Source organism: Andrena cerasifolii, chromosome 10 (assembly GCF_050908995.1).
Source record: "Andrena cerasifolii isolate SP2316 chromosome 10, iyAndCera1_principal, whole genome shotgun sequence".
Taxonomy (NCBI): Eukaryota; Metazoa; Arthropoda; class Insecta; order Hymenoptera; family Andrenidae; genus Andrena; species Andrena cerasifolii.
The window spans coordinates 1,831,881-1,848,581 of NC_135127.1; the positions used below are offsets into that span (position 1 = coordinate 1,831,881).

A 16,701-nucleotide genomic window follows, 5' to 3' on the forward strand; every position below is an offset into this window, starting at 1 on the left:
CGGGGTTTTTGAGGTCGCTGATTACAAATATGAGGTCAAAATTAATAAAAACAAAATATCTCCTTAGTATAGGAGATATTTGTACGTCAATATTAATGATTAAATTAAAATCTCTTCTAAATTAATAGTTTTTCGACATAAGTAGGTTAATACTTTGTCACAGAAAATGATGAACTGAATCCATAAATGTATTAAAAAATATATTGTTCCGTTTAACAAAACATCGGTGACCTTCGTACATATGCCCTTTATGCATCCACGTATAAAAAACTAATTACAATAAATTATGTCCTCCTAGAAACTATTCAACTTTTATCTAAAACATTTTTCGATATTATGAAAAACGAAAGCAAGATACTCCAAATACTTATTGATAAAAGTTATAGAAAAAATGCTCCCTACACCAAAGCCGCAGGTTTACGCAGCTGAAACCTGTTTGGTTATGTACTCAAAGGTATAATGCACCACTAGTATTAAGTCTCGCCTTGACGCTAGCTGTCGCGAAAAAGTTATGCCTAATTAAACTTCGATTCTATTGTTAAAAGTACCTATTTCTTCAACTTATGTCCCACTGAACTCAACGAGGGTGTCATTGACTCAATTCATGTGATACATATCTTCAGTATGAACATAATCAAATTACAGAATTGCGTTTTTCTTTTTAATTTTCAGCTAGTTGAAATTCTACTTGAAAGATAGTGCGTTTGTAACTCAAAATTGCAGGTGTTCTGTTCCCCAACTTTCATATTATAATTTCCTTACAAACTAACGGTATTTACAGAAAATTCTTGTTGGTTCTGGTGCTTCAGCTATCCTAGTATGGAATTCTATTGAAAAAATTCTGTGTACTTAACCCTGAAAAAGTGCCTTTTCTCCTCTATTCAAACCACTGTGCGCCGTGGGCATCGGGTCGTGAAAGCGAAGGCAACCGTAAAAGAAAGAGTGTAAAATTTTGGTACGTAGCAACTGTGAGAAAGGTTCGTCGAAGGATTGCCAAATAGCGGAATATTTTTCATTAAACACGCGCGCGCCCATCCACATATTTCCGTGCATACACAGCCAAATGTGGTCGCGCCGAAGGCAGGAAGGGAGGTCGCTGGAGGCAACGATGCCGAGGAAGGTGGAGGAGTAAGAGGTAACGCCAACTGCGGAGGTAGCGGGGTCGTGATGGGAAGGGGTAGGGCAGAACGCATCCCTGCCAGACCGGCCACCTGCCTACCAACCCTGTCTGCTCCACGACGCTTCCCAGTATTCGAGCGATCGCTAGCACTCGCGCACGCGATTCCTTTGGCCGGGGATGTGCGTTGCTCGCGCCATCGCATCCACCCTGATTGTGCTACGGAACGTACAAAGCGATGTAATAGCGGCGTGCTTTACTTGACGTGACGTGACGTGCCCCTATCGTGCTGTGCCGTGCCAAAGCTGTGTTCTGCCTCTGTGGTGCACGCGTGCACACTACCCTCAGGATTTCACTTGCCACCACCATGAACAAGAAGAAGCGCTCTTGCTGTTGTCCGTCCGTTCGTAACGCCACCATTGCCTGAACTATGGATCCGCCGGGAGTCATCGTGTTGGTATCCCACGAGTATCTCTGAAAGGACCTAGCTCCTGCGGAAATCCTACGAACGTTCCTGAAGTTGCAGTCTCACGATGCTTTCGACGTTTCGTGCTAAGTTACTTTTATAGGTTGGAATGACAGCCTCGAATTCGATTTGGTTCGGTTGAATGAATACTCTGCGAGAGTTTATCCCTTCGCTATATTACTCTGTCTAAAAAAGGGCAGCGAATGGTGTTATTGATAATTTAAAAATGACTTTGAATCAACGAAGGAAGAGAAGTTGCGACTGAAAATTTCAACGTTTTATTTTCGCACCGTGAGCTATTTTTCTGGGACCTCGAAGACACGGAGATGCAGTGTCTCTTTAAAAGCTACTGTCTAGGCTGACACGATGTACGTGGAGAATTGTTCGATGATGATTAACAACTTCCACTGATCCGCTTAGCTCGGGGAATACTTATGGTCGATCGGATGAAACAGCGTAATACTGTTTATTCACTTTGACAGGTCAAAGGAAGAATCATATTATGTTCTTGACCCCCGGATCTCATAAGCAGTGAGATACTGGTTTCGACTCCCCATTAGCACACCTCTTCTCTTCCTCATTGTGCCAGGCAGTTCGCAAAAGGGACTACAAACCGCGGGGATATTAGCAACTTTTGTCGTATTGCTGATCGGCCAATAAGAACTTCTTGCGCAGCCGAAGGTTATCAAATTCGATACCTTCTGTTAGGATCACATGCTCCCAACAGATACGACCAATCAACGAAGTAAAGATGAGTAAGGATGAATAAATTTCTGCAGTCTAGCTGCAATTAAGGAAGCAAGGCAAATGTTTTAAATAGGACAACGTTGGCTTTTAAGCGGACACACGGGTCAGCGAAAAAGTCGCCCCGAATTCTAATCTGATGATTTGAGTGGCTAAGAAAATTAATCCGAGACAAGAGGAACGCAGGCGTTCACTGCATCAACGAACGGCATTGTTGGAAGAACCTGAGCCAAGCAATTACTCTCAGGCACTTAACCGGTCGCACCGATAAAGCTGATAGACTTGTTTTTCCCGCGTTGACTTACATTCTGTCGATTTCATCTGGTCGAGTTGATGAAATTTATTGACAAAACGCTCGTTCGAACAGTGGACTGTCGTGTAAATTACGTTTAACGAGTGAACGGACACTGTTTATTCGTCGAGCAAGTCTTCGTTGCATTCCCAGCGATAATTTAGGGCGGTAGCTTCCCTCGACCTTTGCCTCTCAACTTCTTTCAAGTTTCGAAAACATACTTGACACAAACAACCGCTGGTGTTTCAAAGTGAACGCTGCCTGACATGGCTACGCGTTTCGCCCAACCTTTGTTTCACGCTTCACAAAAGAACGAGGTCATTAGGTGCGCGAGAAATCCGGAAGGGTCGAGGGAAGCTGGCCACGCGAAAATAAATTGCCGCAATACTTTCGTGCAGACCTTCCTGTTACTTCGAAAGGATCCCTTGTAGCTCGATATTCGCTTAAATCGTCGCTTTGATTATTAGTCGAATTGCGGCGTCCCTTGTCGTTGCCTGCAGACTTACCGGATACTTCAAAAGCACTTCTTATCATATTAATCACCAGCCGAAAGTTTTGTATCGTCGAACGACCGCGAAGTGGTAGAAAAGGCTCGAGGCTTTTGATCCTCTGGTTAATCGGCTGGAATTCTCGGTGATTCCCATGAACGCTACTTTATCGTCGATTACTTCTGAGCGTCTGCGAAGCGATTGAAACGGTACTAATTTCTGTTAAATCGATCAAGAGGAAACAGTGAACGAGCGAATGAACTTTCAGTGGCTATTCGCTTGAATGATATGAAAATGGAAGAATAATTGCGGATCCATTGATATATCCTAGCTTACGCGGATAGATCAAATCACAAACGATACTTTATCGCGTAAATTTAACGGCACGTTAAATCTACTTTGCCGATAGATCGATTAACCTCTTACGAAAACTGGCAGGATACTGAAATTACCCAGGATGAATATGGAAATCGAACACAATCCGTTGAAATGCACTTGTCAAATTGTATCGAGATCTACCGATGCACCAAATAGTACGATCATTTTGATAACTGTTGTTAGATAATGTGCGCGATAGATCGCTGATTGTATAATACTAAAAGTATAACATTGTTGAAATACCTTCAAGAGAAAGGCTCATTAAAGGTTTATCCAGCACGCTCTTTACTCGAACGTGAAGAGATTATTAAACGGAGATTAGTTTATCGATGTAGGGAATGGAGTTACTCGAGATTCTTGGACAGAAATATCGAGCAGAAATTACAATTTTCTGAGGATTGAGGCATTCTGATTTCGGAGCAAACAACAGTGTCAATTTTATAAATTCAGGCGAGAATAGTAAAGCGAAAGGATGCGAATAATATTGACGTAGTGACACCATAGAATATCCCATCTTTTTAAACGGAGTACACCACTGTTTGCATCGGTTCCATGGTGCACGATATTAATGTTTAAACCTAAGGATTATAAAAACGCAAAGGTAATTCTTTGGAATTGTCACTCTCCGCTTCGAGTTGCCGTGATGCGACGAGAAAAACGCTTAAGGAACGAAAAAGAACATTTATGAAAGCAAGTCTACGGAATAACTAGGGGAAGGAAAGAGTCACTTTTACAATTACGGAAGACCTACTTAGACTTTATTCACTTTACTAAAGATACTTGAGTGAACGATGTAGAAGGAACGAAGGAAAAACTACGAGCAAAGATTATTTCTTGGGAAATACTCTAATTATTTCTTCTTCAAACCCCAATGACTGTAGATCATTATTAAGCTGCACACGTTGAACGTGCAATTTTGGTTCCTTCATCTAACAGCTGCCCGATATTATTTTACGATCAAAAGCATACAATGTGTATAGACACTTCGGAACGAGCCGTAAATGAAAACGCGTCATTACGTCGTAGCGAAGGTGACGGTAAAAGATGAAAGTGAAGCTGCAGGGTAGATTCAGATAATCGTCTTCATGTTGTCCCGATTTATCCGCGAGCTTTCAGTGGATAATATCGTTGAAGAAAGAGGAGAGAGGAAAGGGGAGTCGAATACTAGCGAGACGGTTTTGTGACCGTTTGGTCAGCGGGCTCTGGAGAAGTCCCGCAAAGCTTATTGCAAAGTGGTCACCCTCGAGGGTGGTGAACGTAATGTGACAACTAGCGGTGAAGAGATGACGGTGACTCCGTCTACTTCCGATGTCGCAGACAAGGCAGTTTCAACGGACGATGTTGGCAGTGGAATGGAGGTGGCACGTATCGAAGCCGTCCTCGCTGCTTTGGTGGAAACAAAGGTGGAGGCGATTAAAGCCTCGTCGACTTTAAGCAAACGTTCCGGTAGCGCGCCAGCTAGTCCACGGCAGCTTAGATTAACTTCCACATCGACTGCCTCCTCCTCGCTGAATCACCACCATTGTCATCATCAGCACCGAAGGAAGAGTCAACATCATCACCACCATCACTACCAGCACCATCACCACCATCATCAGCACCATCGCCGTAAAAGGCACGACTCTGCGCCTTGTGACGAATTCATTGAAGACGCCACCGAGCACCATCAACACAATTTACATCATGGTACGTACATTGCACTTGTATAGTTAATTTTATGTTGTTTCAATTATTATATTCTTGCAACATTATGTGCATATATAAACAGTTTTTCATGGCTCTCTTGAAGTTATGTACACTACTAATTTATTGTCGCATTTTACTTTTTTTTTTTTAAATCTAAGGATGTAATTTATCATACTATTTATATAATTTTTCACATTGCCCCCTTGACTTACACGTTTTATGAAATAAATAGAAAACAGATGTAAAATTTCGAAAACTTTTGGATTATTGAGGATAATGTTTAATTTTTTTTTGTTTAAAGAATGCTAAGCAAGGAAACGAGTAAAGTAACAGTTAAATAATGTGAGAACATAAGATAAGTCAAAATTATCAATTAACGGCCGAGTTCTTCAGCTACAGATATCTGCCAGTCAGAGTTATCTGGCAGATATCTGGCACGTGCCTATTTCTTCACCTCCAGTCTCGAGTTATCTGCCAGTTATCCTCCGGTCAATTTGACTAGAGGTTCGGGCTCCGGAAAACTGCTGGAACTGTCAGTTAGTGCGTTTTTGCAGCAGTGGGGGAAGAAGGAAATGTGAAACAGAGAACGGAGTTATGCTTTTGAACTGTTCTGGGCGCCATTGTATACTTTGCGACGCCAAGCGATTTTAGTTTCGCTTCGACGAAAAAATCGTTTAGAAATGAAAGTGATCATGAATATTAACGTTTTCGAACATTTGGAGGAAGAAGAGGCCTACTTTACTCCTACTTGTCTAAAACTTAATTTCTAACTGTAACATGGGGGAAATAAAAGTAAAATATCATTATTAAAAACCATGGTTCTTTATTTGTAACAGTTTATACTCTTTTATTTTTAATTCTGCTTCTAAATTCTTAATGGTTAATTCGTTTATTCTTTTTTTGCCTTCGCCATCATCTAATGCCAATTTATGGATAACTTCTTTTGCTTCCGATTCCTCGATTACTAATTGCTTCTGGAATTGTAATAGTTCCTCCTTTAACTTTAATAAATTTTCACAATTTTTTCCCATATTAGTTTTTTCTTGTTGTCGATCCTTCCACACGTGACTCTGCAAAAATGAATGACAGCTTCACAATGAAGTTGTCGCTTTCCCTTTTTGCGACGTTGCCGCGTCAACCTTTCAGTCAGTTAACCATAGGATCCAAAAGCGTGAAGAAACACGCGCTACTGCCATCTGGCAGATAGCATCTAGCTGGCCGCTAGCTAACCGGGTCTTTGTCCAGAGATGAAGAAATCGAGCGTAAGAAAGGCATACAAGAAATACGTTTCCAAGAAACTGATACATACTTCATGCTGTTTGCTGCAAATTTTTTCCTTAGACAACTAGTGTATTAGTTTTCTAAAATTGGTAGGTATTCAATATTTAATACGATCAATCAACTTCTCAGCTTCTTTTTATTTGGCGCGGCAATGGTTTTACTGCGTCAAGTGGTACATTAAATCCCTTGCACTATTATTCATAGTAGCAAAGAAGGATATTTTACATGATATCGATAAAAAGGTTCACGCTATAGATTAATGGCTCTCAAATTAGTAACGAATTCATATTGCTTAATACATGCCTTTTATTGTATATAAATATGTATTTTTATAAGTCTTTCTACTTACTAATTAGAAGAGATGATTTCGGCGCACTGGTTCGGTCTATTAAATAATTAAATAAAACCTATTTTGCAATTTTCAGAATTTTTATCAAATTCCAACGTTTCGGTTAGTGATTCTCGAGAAAAGTTAGATAAAAGGAAAAAATACTGCGTATGGTTTTATACAAGAAAATTTTTCTTTTAAACAATTTTTCAACGAGTCGGTTGAACGGTGACTGAGGTAAACAGTGGACACAAGGCAAGAACATCTAGAGGGTAAACCAGACTGCGGCCTAACGATGCCAGAGCGGCAAACGTTAAAGATTATGGAATAAATTGAAAGGACGAAACTCAAAAGCCTCACAACCAAACTGCCATGATACCACCGTTATTGCTTGTGTGGTAAATAATCCATCACTCATAGGTGTCAGAAAACATAATTACACAACGTTGACAATAATATGTAACAATAGTCAGACCATAGAAAAATAGAAACAAGAATTCTAATAGAAAGAACACGTCATCAGGCATTACTTCCTCAGTAAAGTTGCGTAATAGCCCTGTATTTTAGGTGTTTCATACCAAAGATTTACGCTCGGCTGTTTAATCATATGTAGCGTTTCTAATAGAATTCTCTGACCTAGATTGGCTTCTTTATCAACAACTTTGACGTCGTCAAAGTCAAATCTATGCTCGAACTCAAGTGAATGTTTCGTCAGAGCAGTGTGTTGGAGGGCAGATGAAAAGATATTTCTTTTATGTTCTTTCTACTTACATTTATTATAAAGAGTCGTATAATTCATGGCCCTATGTTTCATACGCTTGACAAACAAAATCATAATACTGTATGCTGCTCTCTCAAAAAATCGCGGCACCCAGAACGAGTTTCTATATTTTGGTTACATCTCGTGTAGAAGTTGGTCAATGTGAGTTATACGTATAGTAGAATAATTAGATATCCAGAGATATTTCTGAAAGTTTAACACTCTCTCACGCGTTTGGCCATGTATCGAGTTGGACGATCTACATATGTCCTCTCGAGGGCATCTAATTTCATGGTACATGCAGTTGGTGTCATAGAGTATCTAGCGTCACAGGGGGATTCTCTAAATCGGTCAGCCTTCGACCTATCATATCCCACGCATCTTCGATATGAGACAGGTCCTGTCATCAATGTTGCTTATTAAGAAAGAGTATCTGAGAGTTTTCGAGGTAGTGTGTTTTGTGCAACATTTGGTCTTGCATTATCCTGGTAAAATACAGCGTTTCGATATTGCTAAATGCATGGTAAAGCAGCTGGTTGTGTTGTCGCCATATCACGCTCTGTCTTCCATCATGCGTTAATTAAACAGAACACAATTCCACTCTTGGTCCCAACTGGCCTTCTCATTTCATCGCCGAAGCCCTCGTTGACGATGCTGCTGGATAAGAAACAATACCATATAAGGACGATATATATAATACGTACACAGTGGTGGATTTAAGAAAAAAGGCCCAGGTGGCGTTTCGAAGGACCCATTTTTGTGGAGAAAATGAAGAGCTAGTTTACTAAAAACAGGCCAAGTGTGGTAATACGAAAAAAATGTAGTGTTTGGATGCCTGTACCTAATCATATTTTTTTTTTTGGAGATAGGGCCCTGGGGGCCTTCTGGACAAGGGCCCAGGCGGCAACTGCTCATCAGCCGCCCTCTTAAATCCGCCACTGTACATACATTAAAAGTAAACTCCGAGCTTGATTTGTTTGAATGTAAACATTCGGGACCCCGCGGACAATACTTTCGACGCTTTTCATAAATTGTTATTGGTAACGCCAAAACCGTGCATAGAATTCAAATCTCGAAGCGTGAAAATACGCCGGTGGCAGTAAAAAACAGCCAGTGTTAACCAGGCAGAAAGAGGTAGCCCTTAACCGGGCACTACTGTATTATGTGTACCTATAAAATAAAAAATAAATATAAACCTGTCCTTGAACGTGTCTGGTAGCATTACACATAATCACGTATAGTACTGGAAATACAATTTATAACATCACTCGAGTATTTAGCGTGCATCCATTCCCACCTCATTTAGTAGATACTTAGTATTCGAAAAGTATTTTGTGCGATTGTTAACTAGGCATACAGTGCCTGATATTTTGGTTAAAATAACTTGGATACCAACTACTTTATCAAGGAGTTATGAAGATTGTTTTATGGATTTGGGAGTGATGCAACAACTATTTCCAATACTGCAGTTTATGTTCCAATTCTAGGTATTAGCTCTTCCTGTACAAACAACTACATTTTATAATAGTAACAAATAGTGATAATCGTTAAGGGAATGGTGGATATAGGAAAACGAATTATTTGAAAGTATTGTACCTAGTAGAGCAACTTTGAATTGAAAACTCTACGTATTTAACAATATAACAATTATTACAGAAATAGATCAGTTTCGAAGTGAGCTTTTGTTTATAGATTTTATAAATTCCAACTAAACGTTATTTACTCTTATATAGAATGTTTCATGGTATTAATACTTTAATATAATGTATTACATTATTACTGCAGTATGAATAATGATATTTCTTGATTATTATAGAAAAAATGCAAAAAATTAGGTATACATAGATAGTTTAGATGCTGTGCTTAAACCTGTGCTTTTCATTCTAACACTTTGGTTTCCCTTATTAATTAGCTTATTCTTGTGTTTTATACAATTTTATTGTACATTTTCTAAAGTACGGGAAACCGGGGCAAAGTGAAATGGCGAGGCAAAGTGTAATATTGTTTTACACATGCTACTACATAGGTAAATCGTAGTGATATGTAGTGGCTATTCTAGTAGGTATGTCACAAAAGGAAACCATTATCATTTCTTAGACTGCTTATTGATGAAGTAAAGTATTTAGAGTTTTTATTAAAATTTTTTTAATTTTATGCATGAAATTGTTATTTCCAAAGTCAGGTAAGTAATATCTTATTTGTAGATATAAGTGTTATTCTTTTAGCTTGTTATTCAAATTACATGAATGTATGTTATATTAACGTTATTTCAACGTACATATTAACAATCATTGTAACCTACAAATTGTACATAAAATTCATAATGCCTCTTCCACTGAACCTGGGGATAAAGTGAAAGGGACGGAGTGAAATCAATCAGAGCACATGTAGTACAATATAATAAATTGTTTTGTACTCTTTTCCTATAATTTTATCCCGTTTTTAGCGTATTATTTCTTGTTGTATATTGTAACTGCATTCTAACTTCTTTTCAATTTTGGATATTCTGAAATTAAAGTTATATTTTTAAATTATTATAGAGACAAGTAACATGTTTTTTATAAGCTCCTATTCAATGAAAATACTTGATTTTCCTGGATTCATTTATTTTGTGACTTATTTTTACTTTACTGCTGCGTAGATTTCACTTTACTCCACTAGCAGGGTAAAGAGAAAAAATTGTACATTTTTTCAACAAACATTTTACCAAATTCAGTAACAGAACTTTTGTATCATGGATTTTAGAAAACAAAAGTGTATAATATAATGTGGTATAAAAATATGCTTGTTTCTGTTATTTTTGTGTTCTTTTTTTGTGTATTATTAAACCTTAAGTATTTCACTTTGCCTCCGTTTCCCCTATTTATGTTCAAGTAATCAAAATGTCGCTGTGAAAGTTTGACATATGAGGACCTTGAAAACTCTCTCATCCTAAACAATTAGATACTTATTGCCAGTATACATAAATTAAGGTTCCAAAGTAGCTGTATACCGTATGTATGTATGTACATTGGACTGAAATAATTCTAGCCACACCACTACAAACGTAAGTCAGGGTAAATGATCCCTCCAATGCGTGTTTCCACTTTACATTATATGCTAGGTGACATCCACAGCAGGTGCACAATAACAGCTAACAAATGCGTATGGTAACAAACAAATTTATACTCTGCTATTAAAATGTTCAATGTATTCAATTTCTATACCATTATTTTATACTGTACCTATTTCTTAATTTTTTTAACAATGTTCATTTTTAATTTTGTGTTTCGTGTTCGCCATGAATCATATACGTTCGTGGCTTACCATATCGTTACTAGAAATACGCGAAATTACAATTATACAATTACCTATAGCATTGTATTTTATGAAAGAATGAATGTAAGCATTTGCTATGAAAATACAATTAAAGAAACATTCTTCTTTATAGATATCACTAAATATGTTCATTCGCGGATAGTGTGTGTGCGGAAACGAATCATAACAAAAAATTGGAATAAAACTTCATAGAAATTGTCAGTAATGTACCATTTCGCAATTCTCTATTTGCATTGTTAACCAGAAAAAAACTGTATAAACATATCAAATGAAGGAACAAAATCAAAAGTAGGTATGCTAAAAGACACAAGAACTGATCCGTTGAGCTTACTACAAGTACGAAACATCCCTGACTAGCACAGTGCGGCGGTAGCGGACCAATAAGAGTCGATCACGTCAAAATCAGACAGGCCATACTGTGTACAGGGTCAGCGTTCTATCCTGCAACCCGCGCTCGCGCGAACAAGTGAAATGGCAACAGCGCCTCACGGACGCATTCCACTACAACCATGCACCGTCCCGGCGTACAGAGAGCTATCAGCGACCTCTGGACAACAGTGATGCCTGAGCTTCGAGAATTTTGGGATTGTCTCTTTCAAAGTAACGTCGCAAAGAGCTATTCATAATTTCCCGACCTGGGTTGAAAAATTTGGGGCCTTTTTCGTATAACTTTTGAACTATAAAAGATATTGGAATGCAATTTGCGCCGAAAAATGAGAAAAAATTATTTCCTCTTAATGATGGATAATTTAACATATTTTACATTTACTTAATTTTTTTTCTATCAATTTTTTTAACCATAATTTTTGTAAAAAGCTTTTGCAAACTGTTTATTTGATACTGTATTTAATGCTGTTTTTAAAATTCGTGGTGTTGATAAACAATAGGCTAATTGTTTCTGTATCATTACTTTCAGAAATTGAGAAATTCAATTTTTATTCAATTATGTGTTAGTTCTGCAGACCTCAGAATCTATTGTTCTGGTTTTCTTTTTTTTATGATTTTATCCTTAATGCAGTGCACACCTAGATCAGACGTAAGGGGTAACTAATGGGACGTGTCTTCGATTGTAGCGGTGTTTGAATGTTTTTTCTAGAATTTTTGTGTCTGAATGTTTTAGTTACTCAACGTCACGCCTACCGGCTTCCGTTAATGTCATTTTTTGGAACGATGCGCCATTATTGTGGCTTTTACACGCAGGTGGCGAAAAATCTCTCCGTACAAAGGTATAGCGCCGCGGTCAACCCTGTCGTAGCTAAATTTTACTTGGGCCGGGAAATTCTCAATAGCGTTTTGCAGCGTTAATTTGAAAGAGACCATCCTAAAATTTTCGGAGCTCGAGCATCACTGCTGTTCAGCGGTCGCTGGCAGCTCTCCGCTGGGCCGGTGCATGGTTGTAGTGGAATGCTTCCGTGAGGCGCTGTTGCCACTTTACAAGTTCGCGCGAGCGCGGGTTTCCGGATAAAACGCTGACCCTGTATTTACATACAGTGGCTTATGAAAGTATTCGGACACCCTTTAAAAGCAGAATAACTTTTTTAAAGTGTGTCCAAACGAATTGAGTTTTTTTAGAAGCTAGAGGGATTAGTTTACTAGTTGACGTGTTTCGGCGTTTTGAAAAAAATTGCAATTGGTCGGAAAAACAAAGAAAGTAATGATGGACGCTTTTTCATCTTTTTTATCTGAGCCTCTAATGAAAATTTAAAAACCCCGTTTGTAGATTTAAGTAAGTTGTATATACACCCCGAACATCGAAATCGGTTGATGCAGAAAGATGCGAAAAGCATCGAAGTATGTAAAATCGTTATGTTTTTTTACAATTATAGAGCGAAAACTGTGATTTCCACCACTTTTAACTGTTTGTAGGTCATTAGCTACGTTAACCGATTTCGATGAAATTTTCAGTCACACCTTTACTCTGTATACAGGGGTGCAAACACACCCCAAATTAATAAAAACGTAAATAAAAAGTGGTCGAATGGAAACTTTCCAAAGTATTCTTAGGGAGGCTAACTGTGATATGTTTCACACATGATTTGACGAAAAAAATTATTTTTCTATTTATACACAACTTTTTAATTTTTGTATTTTAAATTAAATATTTTATGTAATTCTTTTTACACTTATCTTCTTAAAAATCAATAAAATTTCACAAATACTTACGCAGCCAAAGTTTTTTTTCTGTACATTTTGCACTGAAAATGCATGGGGTGTAATTACACCCCTGTACACGGATAACGTTAAACTATTAGTACACAGAGTGAAGGTTAAACATGCACTTGAAAACACCTCTTGCTGAATGTACCTGTTGCAAAAAAAAATATGATAATTGCATCAAGAATTGTATCAAATGGTTATATATAGGTATCTTCTACAAAACAAATATGAGTACCTTTAAAATTAGCTTGATAAGCTGCAATATCTCCGTGTTTTTTTATAATTAATATATTATATTTAATATATTTTAGCGTCTTTGAATATGTAATCATATTTGGCATCGTCATGTATTCAGGCCTGCAGCAAAAAGAACGAGTCTTATTATGCAACTTTTACTATGTGTTGTGAGTGCGCAACCGTGCGCACTATGTACTTGCAAAATTCATATACATGGTTGAATTCATAAAAAAATACTTCTATTTAAGAAAACACTTTATTCAAAATTTTCTTAACGCAAGTTTACAGTGCTTATTGCACTATTAAACAGTTGTTTAAAAGTTTTTTTTCTGTCTCCTGTACTTAAGGAGTTATATGGGAAAAAGTGAGAGTGTCTATTTGACTTTAAGGATTGTTCTCAGTTTTCACATCCTTAAGGTGGGTTTATACAGCCAACGGGGACGGGCCGGGGACGAGCCGAGCCTATGGTAAGCTTATGGACGGCGAGGAGTGACCGAACTCGGTGGCAACTCGGTAGCTCCTCGTTCCCCGCTGGGCCCGGGCTCGGTGGGGGCTCGTTGAGACGACGGGCCGGACGGGCCGAGACCGTGCCATGTCGAAGTGCAACGTTGCTGGATTTTATGCTGGCAACACGTAGAGGAGTCATATGACAAAAACTGTACTTTAATAACTGGCCATAGCACCACCCAAAGCGCAGCTTTTGTCACTGCGCCCAGATTGGATAAAAATGTTCGTGCATACATTCAAACTAGACAGAAATTTTTTAACCCTCGTTTCTTACATTTCATCTAGATAAAACAGTCTCATAATGACTGAAAAAAATTGAGTCCTTGATTCAAAAACCAGGAACTTCAAGCGTTAAATTGTTTTTTAATTAAAATATTTTTTGCGACCATTTTTCGCGAAGATACAATCATTTCAAAATGACCAATATTTTCAAAGAATTATAGTGCTCCTTTATTTTTGACCAGCAGTGTATTTTGTCAATCTTCCAGTCGGCCAATTGGGTAAAGAGACCCAAAAAGCCAGAAATAATGATTTTAAAAACTGTAGAAAAAAGTATAGCCGAAAACAAAAATGTTTTAAACTTTTTATCGATTTTTCAGATCCAGTAATAGTTTTCTATCTTTGCGAAAATAAAACCAAAAACCCTTGTTTACAAATTAGGTTAATAAGATTCGGCATTTTGATTGGCAAGGTTGCATCTCGGGCCCCGTCCGGAGCTCGTCTTAGGCCCGGCCGGGGCATGGCCTGCACTCATCCGGAGCTCGGCTCGTCCCGACCCGTCCTCATTGGCTGTATACCTAAACCGACCTTTAAAGGGCGATTGGGCACGAACGAAACATATACCGTTGATCTGGTCTTGAGTCACTCTATAAACCCACAAAGTTGCGTTCCATTCGGTGAGTGCGGGTCCGCGGTGTTCCGTTGTCAGTAACAGAATCGAGACTGAGGGACTAAACAAACACGTAGGTACTGGTGAGCACTGTACAGGGTGTTTATAAATATGTAGGACAATATTTGAAGGTCAGTTCCGCTCATCAAGGTAACAAGAAAAGTTGGTATATGCATATGTCCGATAATGCTTAGTTTTATCTGTTATCGAAACTCTTCAACTGGATGCACTCAGTATTGGCTACGTTTCGTTGCCTACCTGTTTCACTCGAGGAGCATCAAAATGTCGGCGAACTCAACCACATCGTTACTGATCAGTCAAAAATAGATTCTGATGATGAAGCACTCCTTACGTTGCTTCCCAAGCAAAGAATTACATTCAGTCCCTAAGAGAAGATACATTTTTTTCAGCATTTGAGAATGTTTATAGTATCTTTTGACGAACTTCTACAAAAATGTGACGAAATAAGTAAATAATTATCCATATGAAGAGCTTAATGTCTACGCACACATATCAGTTCCGCGACAGTTGCCATCAATGTCAGTGGTAAAAAATATCGTCTCTCTCTTTTGGAGTGGAGCAGTTCACACTTGTTAGTGTCAGTTAGAACTGGCACTGAAAGAAAGATACCATTCACACTGACGACATTGAATCGTCACGGAACTGATATGTGCGCGTAGACCTTTATCGTTTGTCGTGAGTCCAGGGTTGCCAGAAGTAGAGTCCTATGATATGACGTAGTAGGGAGTAGTAGAGGGGGAGAGCTATTGGAAGTTGGAACTCACAATCAGTGACGTAGCAGGGGGACTAGCTACATAGTAACCCTTTATCTTTTACAGCGTATACAGGGTGTCCCAGTGAGTTAGGTTACAGCTTTTAACCTTTAGAGGGCCAGGATTTTTTCATTGAAATTGTAAATTTCATTTGCTTCAAATTTATGCATATATACCACCAAAATGGCCGGCAAAGTATCCAAATTCTTAGGTGGCCACTATAGTAGCCAGCCCGGCCCTCTAAAGGTTAAGTGGGCTATTGGATACGTAAAATCGTTAGTTTCTTTGACGGTAAATTACTTTGATACCAAATAATCGTTACAGTCGTGCTTTTCACAATATATCGTAGGCATGTTTGCGAGTAATTATCAGAAAAAAATCGCCGGAATGTATAAAATTATCGAAGTTATTAGGTAATCCTTGAAGGTAGCCCAAATAGCCCTGTGCGGCGCGCCGCTGCAGGTGGTGTACATCGATTCAGGTGTGCCAATCACCTGAAAGCAAAATGCTTTGGGGGGACCACTTTATACACCAAACTCTACAGAGTGGAACTTTGCCGATAATTTTGAACAAAAATTGTGGAAGTTATACACGAATCAATTTTTTCCCCACATTTTTACGGAAAAAATTGTTATTAATCAGTTCTAAAATGTTTTACAAACATCCAATGTTGATGCGGGAATTCCACTGTGTAGAGGAAGGAATTCTACGCAAGACTACAAGAGTTATAATCTACAGGATGTATCGGACCTATCTACAAAATGGTACCTTGTTGATGCAAATTTGTGAGATTGTTCTTTCTAATCTTCCTGATGTGCTCCAAAAGTTTAAACAAATTCACTAAACTGATTTTACACGTACTCTTATGGAAAGCGACGATCCTGACAAATAATACTTTTTTTTAAACATATAGTATATGGATAGATTAAATTATCTGCCGAGTTTCAATTGTTTTCACTACACCGCTTTAAAGAAATAAATTATAACTTGAGAGAATTGTGAATTCAGGACATTTTCACTGCCAAAAGTTCAACAAATAATGCTTGCAAAAGCATTTGCAAAGTGGAAAATCCCTCTCTACGAGTAAAAATAAGACTCCAACTGTCGTTCGAATTCCTTACATCTAGAATTACTGTGCGTAAGACGTAGATATTCAAGTATTTCAAATTTCATATACTTTTGTCTAATATTGTACGTCCGATAGGTACATCCTTAAGTCCTCTATGCCAATACCGCTCTGCGAGGCTGTTACTATAACTTCTACAATTATTTGGATTTGT

The 16,701-nt window shown here is 38.3% G+C and overlaps 1 protein-coding gene across 2 annotated transcripts in view; it reads left to right on the top strand.

Annotated features, from left to right (window-relative positions):
- Positions 1 to 1,784: 1,784 nt before the first annotated feature.
- LOC143373933 (uncharacterized) overlaps positions 1,785 to 16,701 on the top strand; it is a 94,240-nt gene continuing 79,323 nt past the window's right edge. The window contains exon 1 of one of the 2 annotated variants that reach the window (XM_076821658.1): positions 1,785 to 5,171. In XM_076821658.1, the coding sequence (XP_076677773.1) occupies positions 4,769 to 5,171 (403 nt within the window). In that variant the 5' untranslated portion in view covers positions 1,785 to 4,768. The remainder of the gene's footprint in view (positions 5,172 to 16,701) is intronic. The other variant, XM_076821657.1, reaches the window with a different exon arrangement.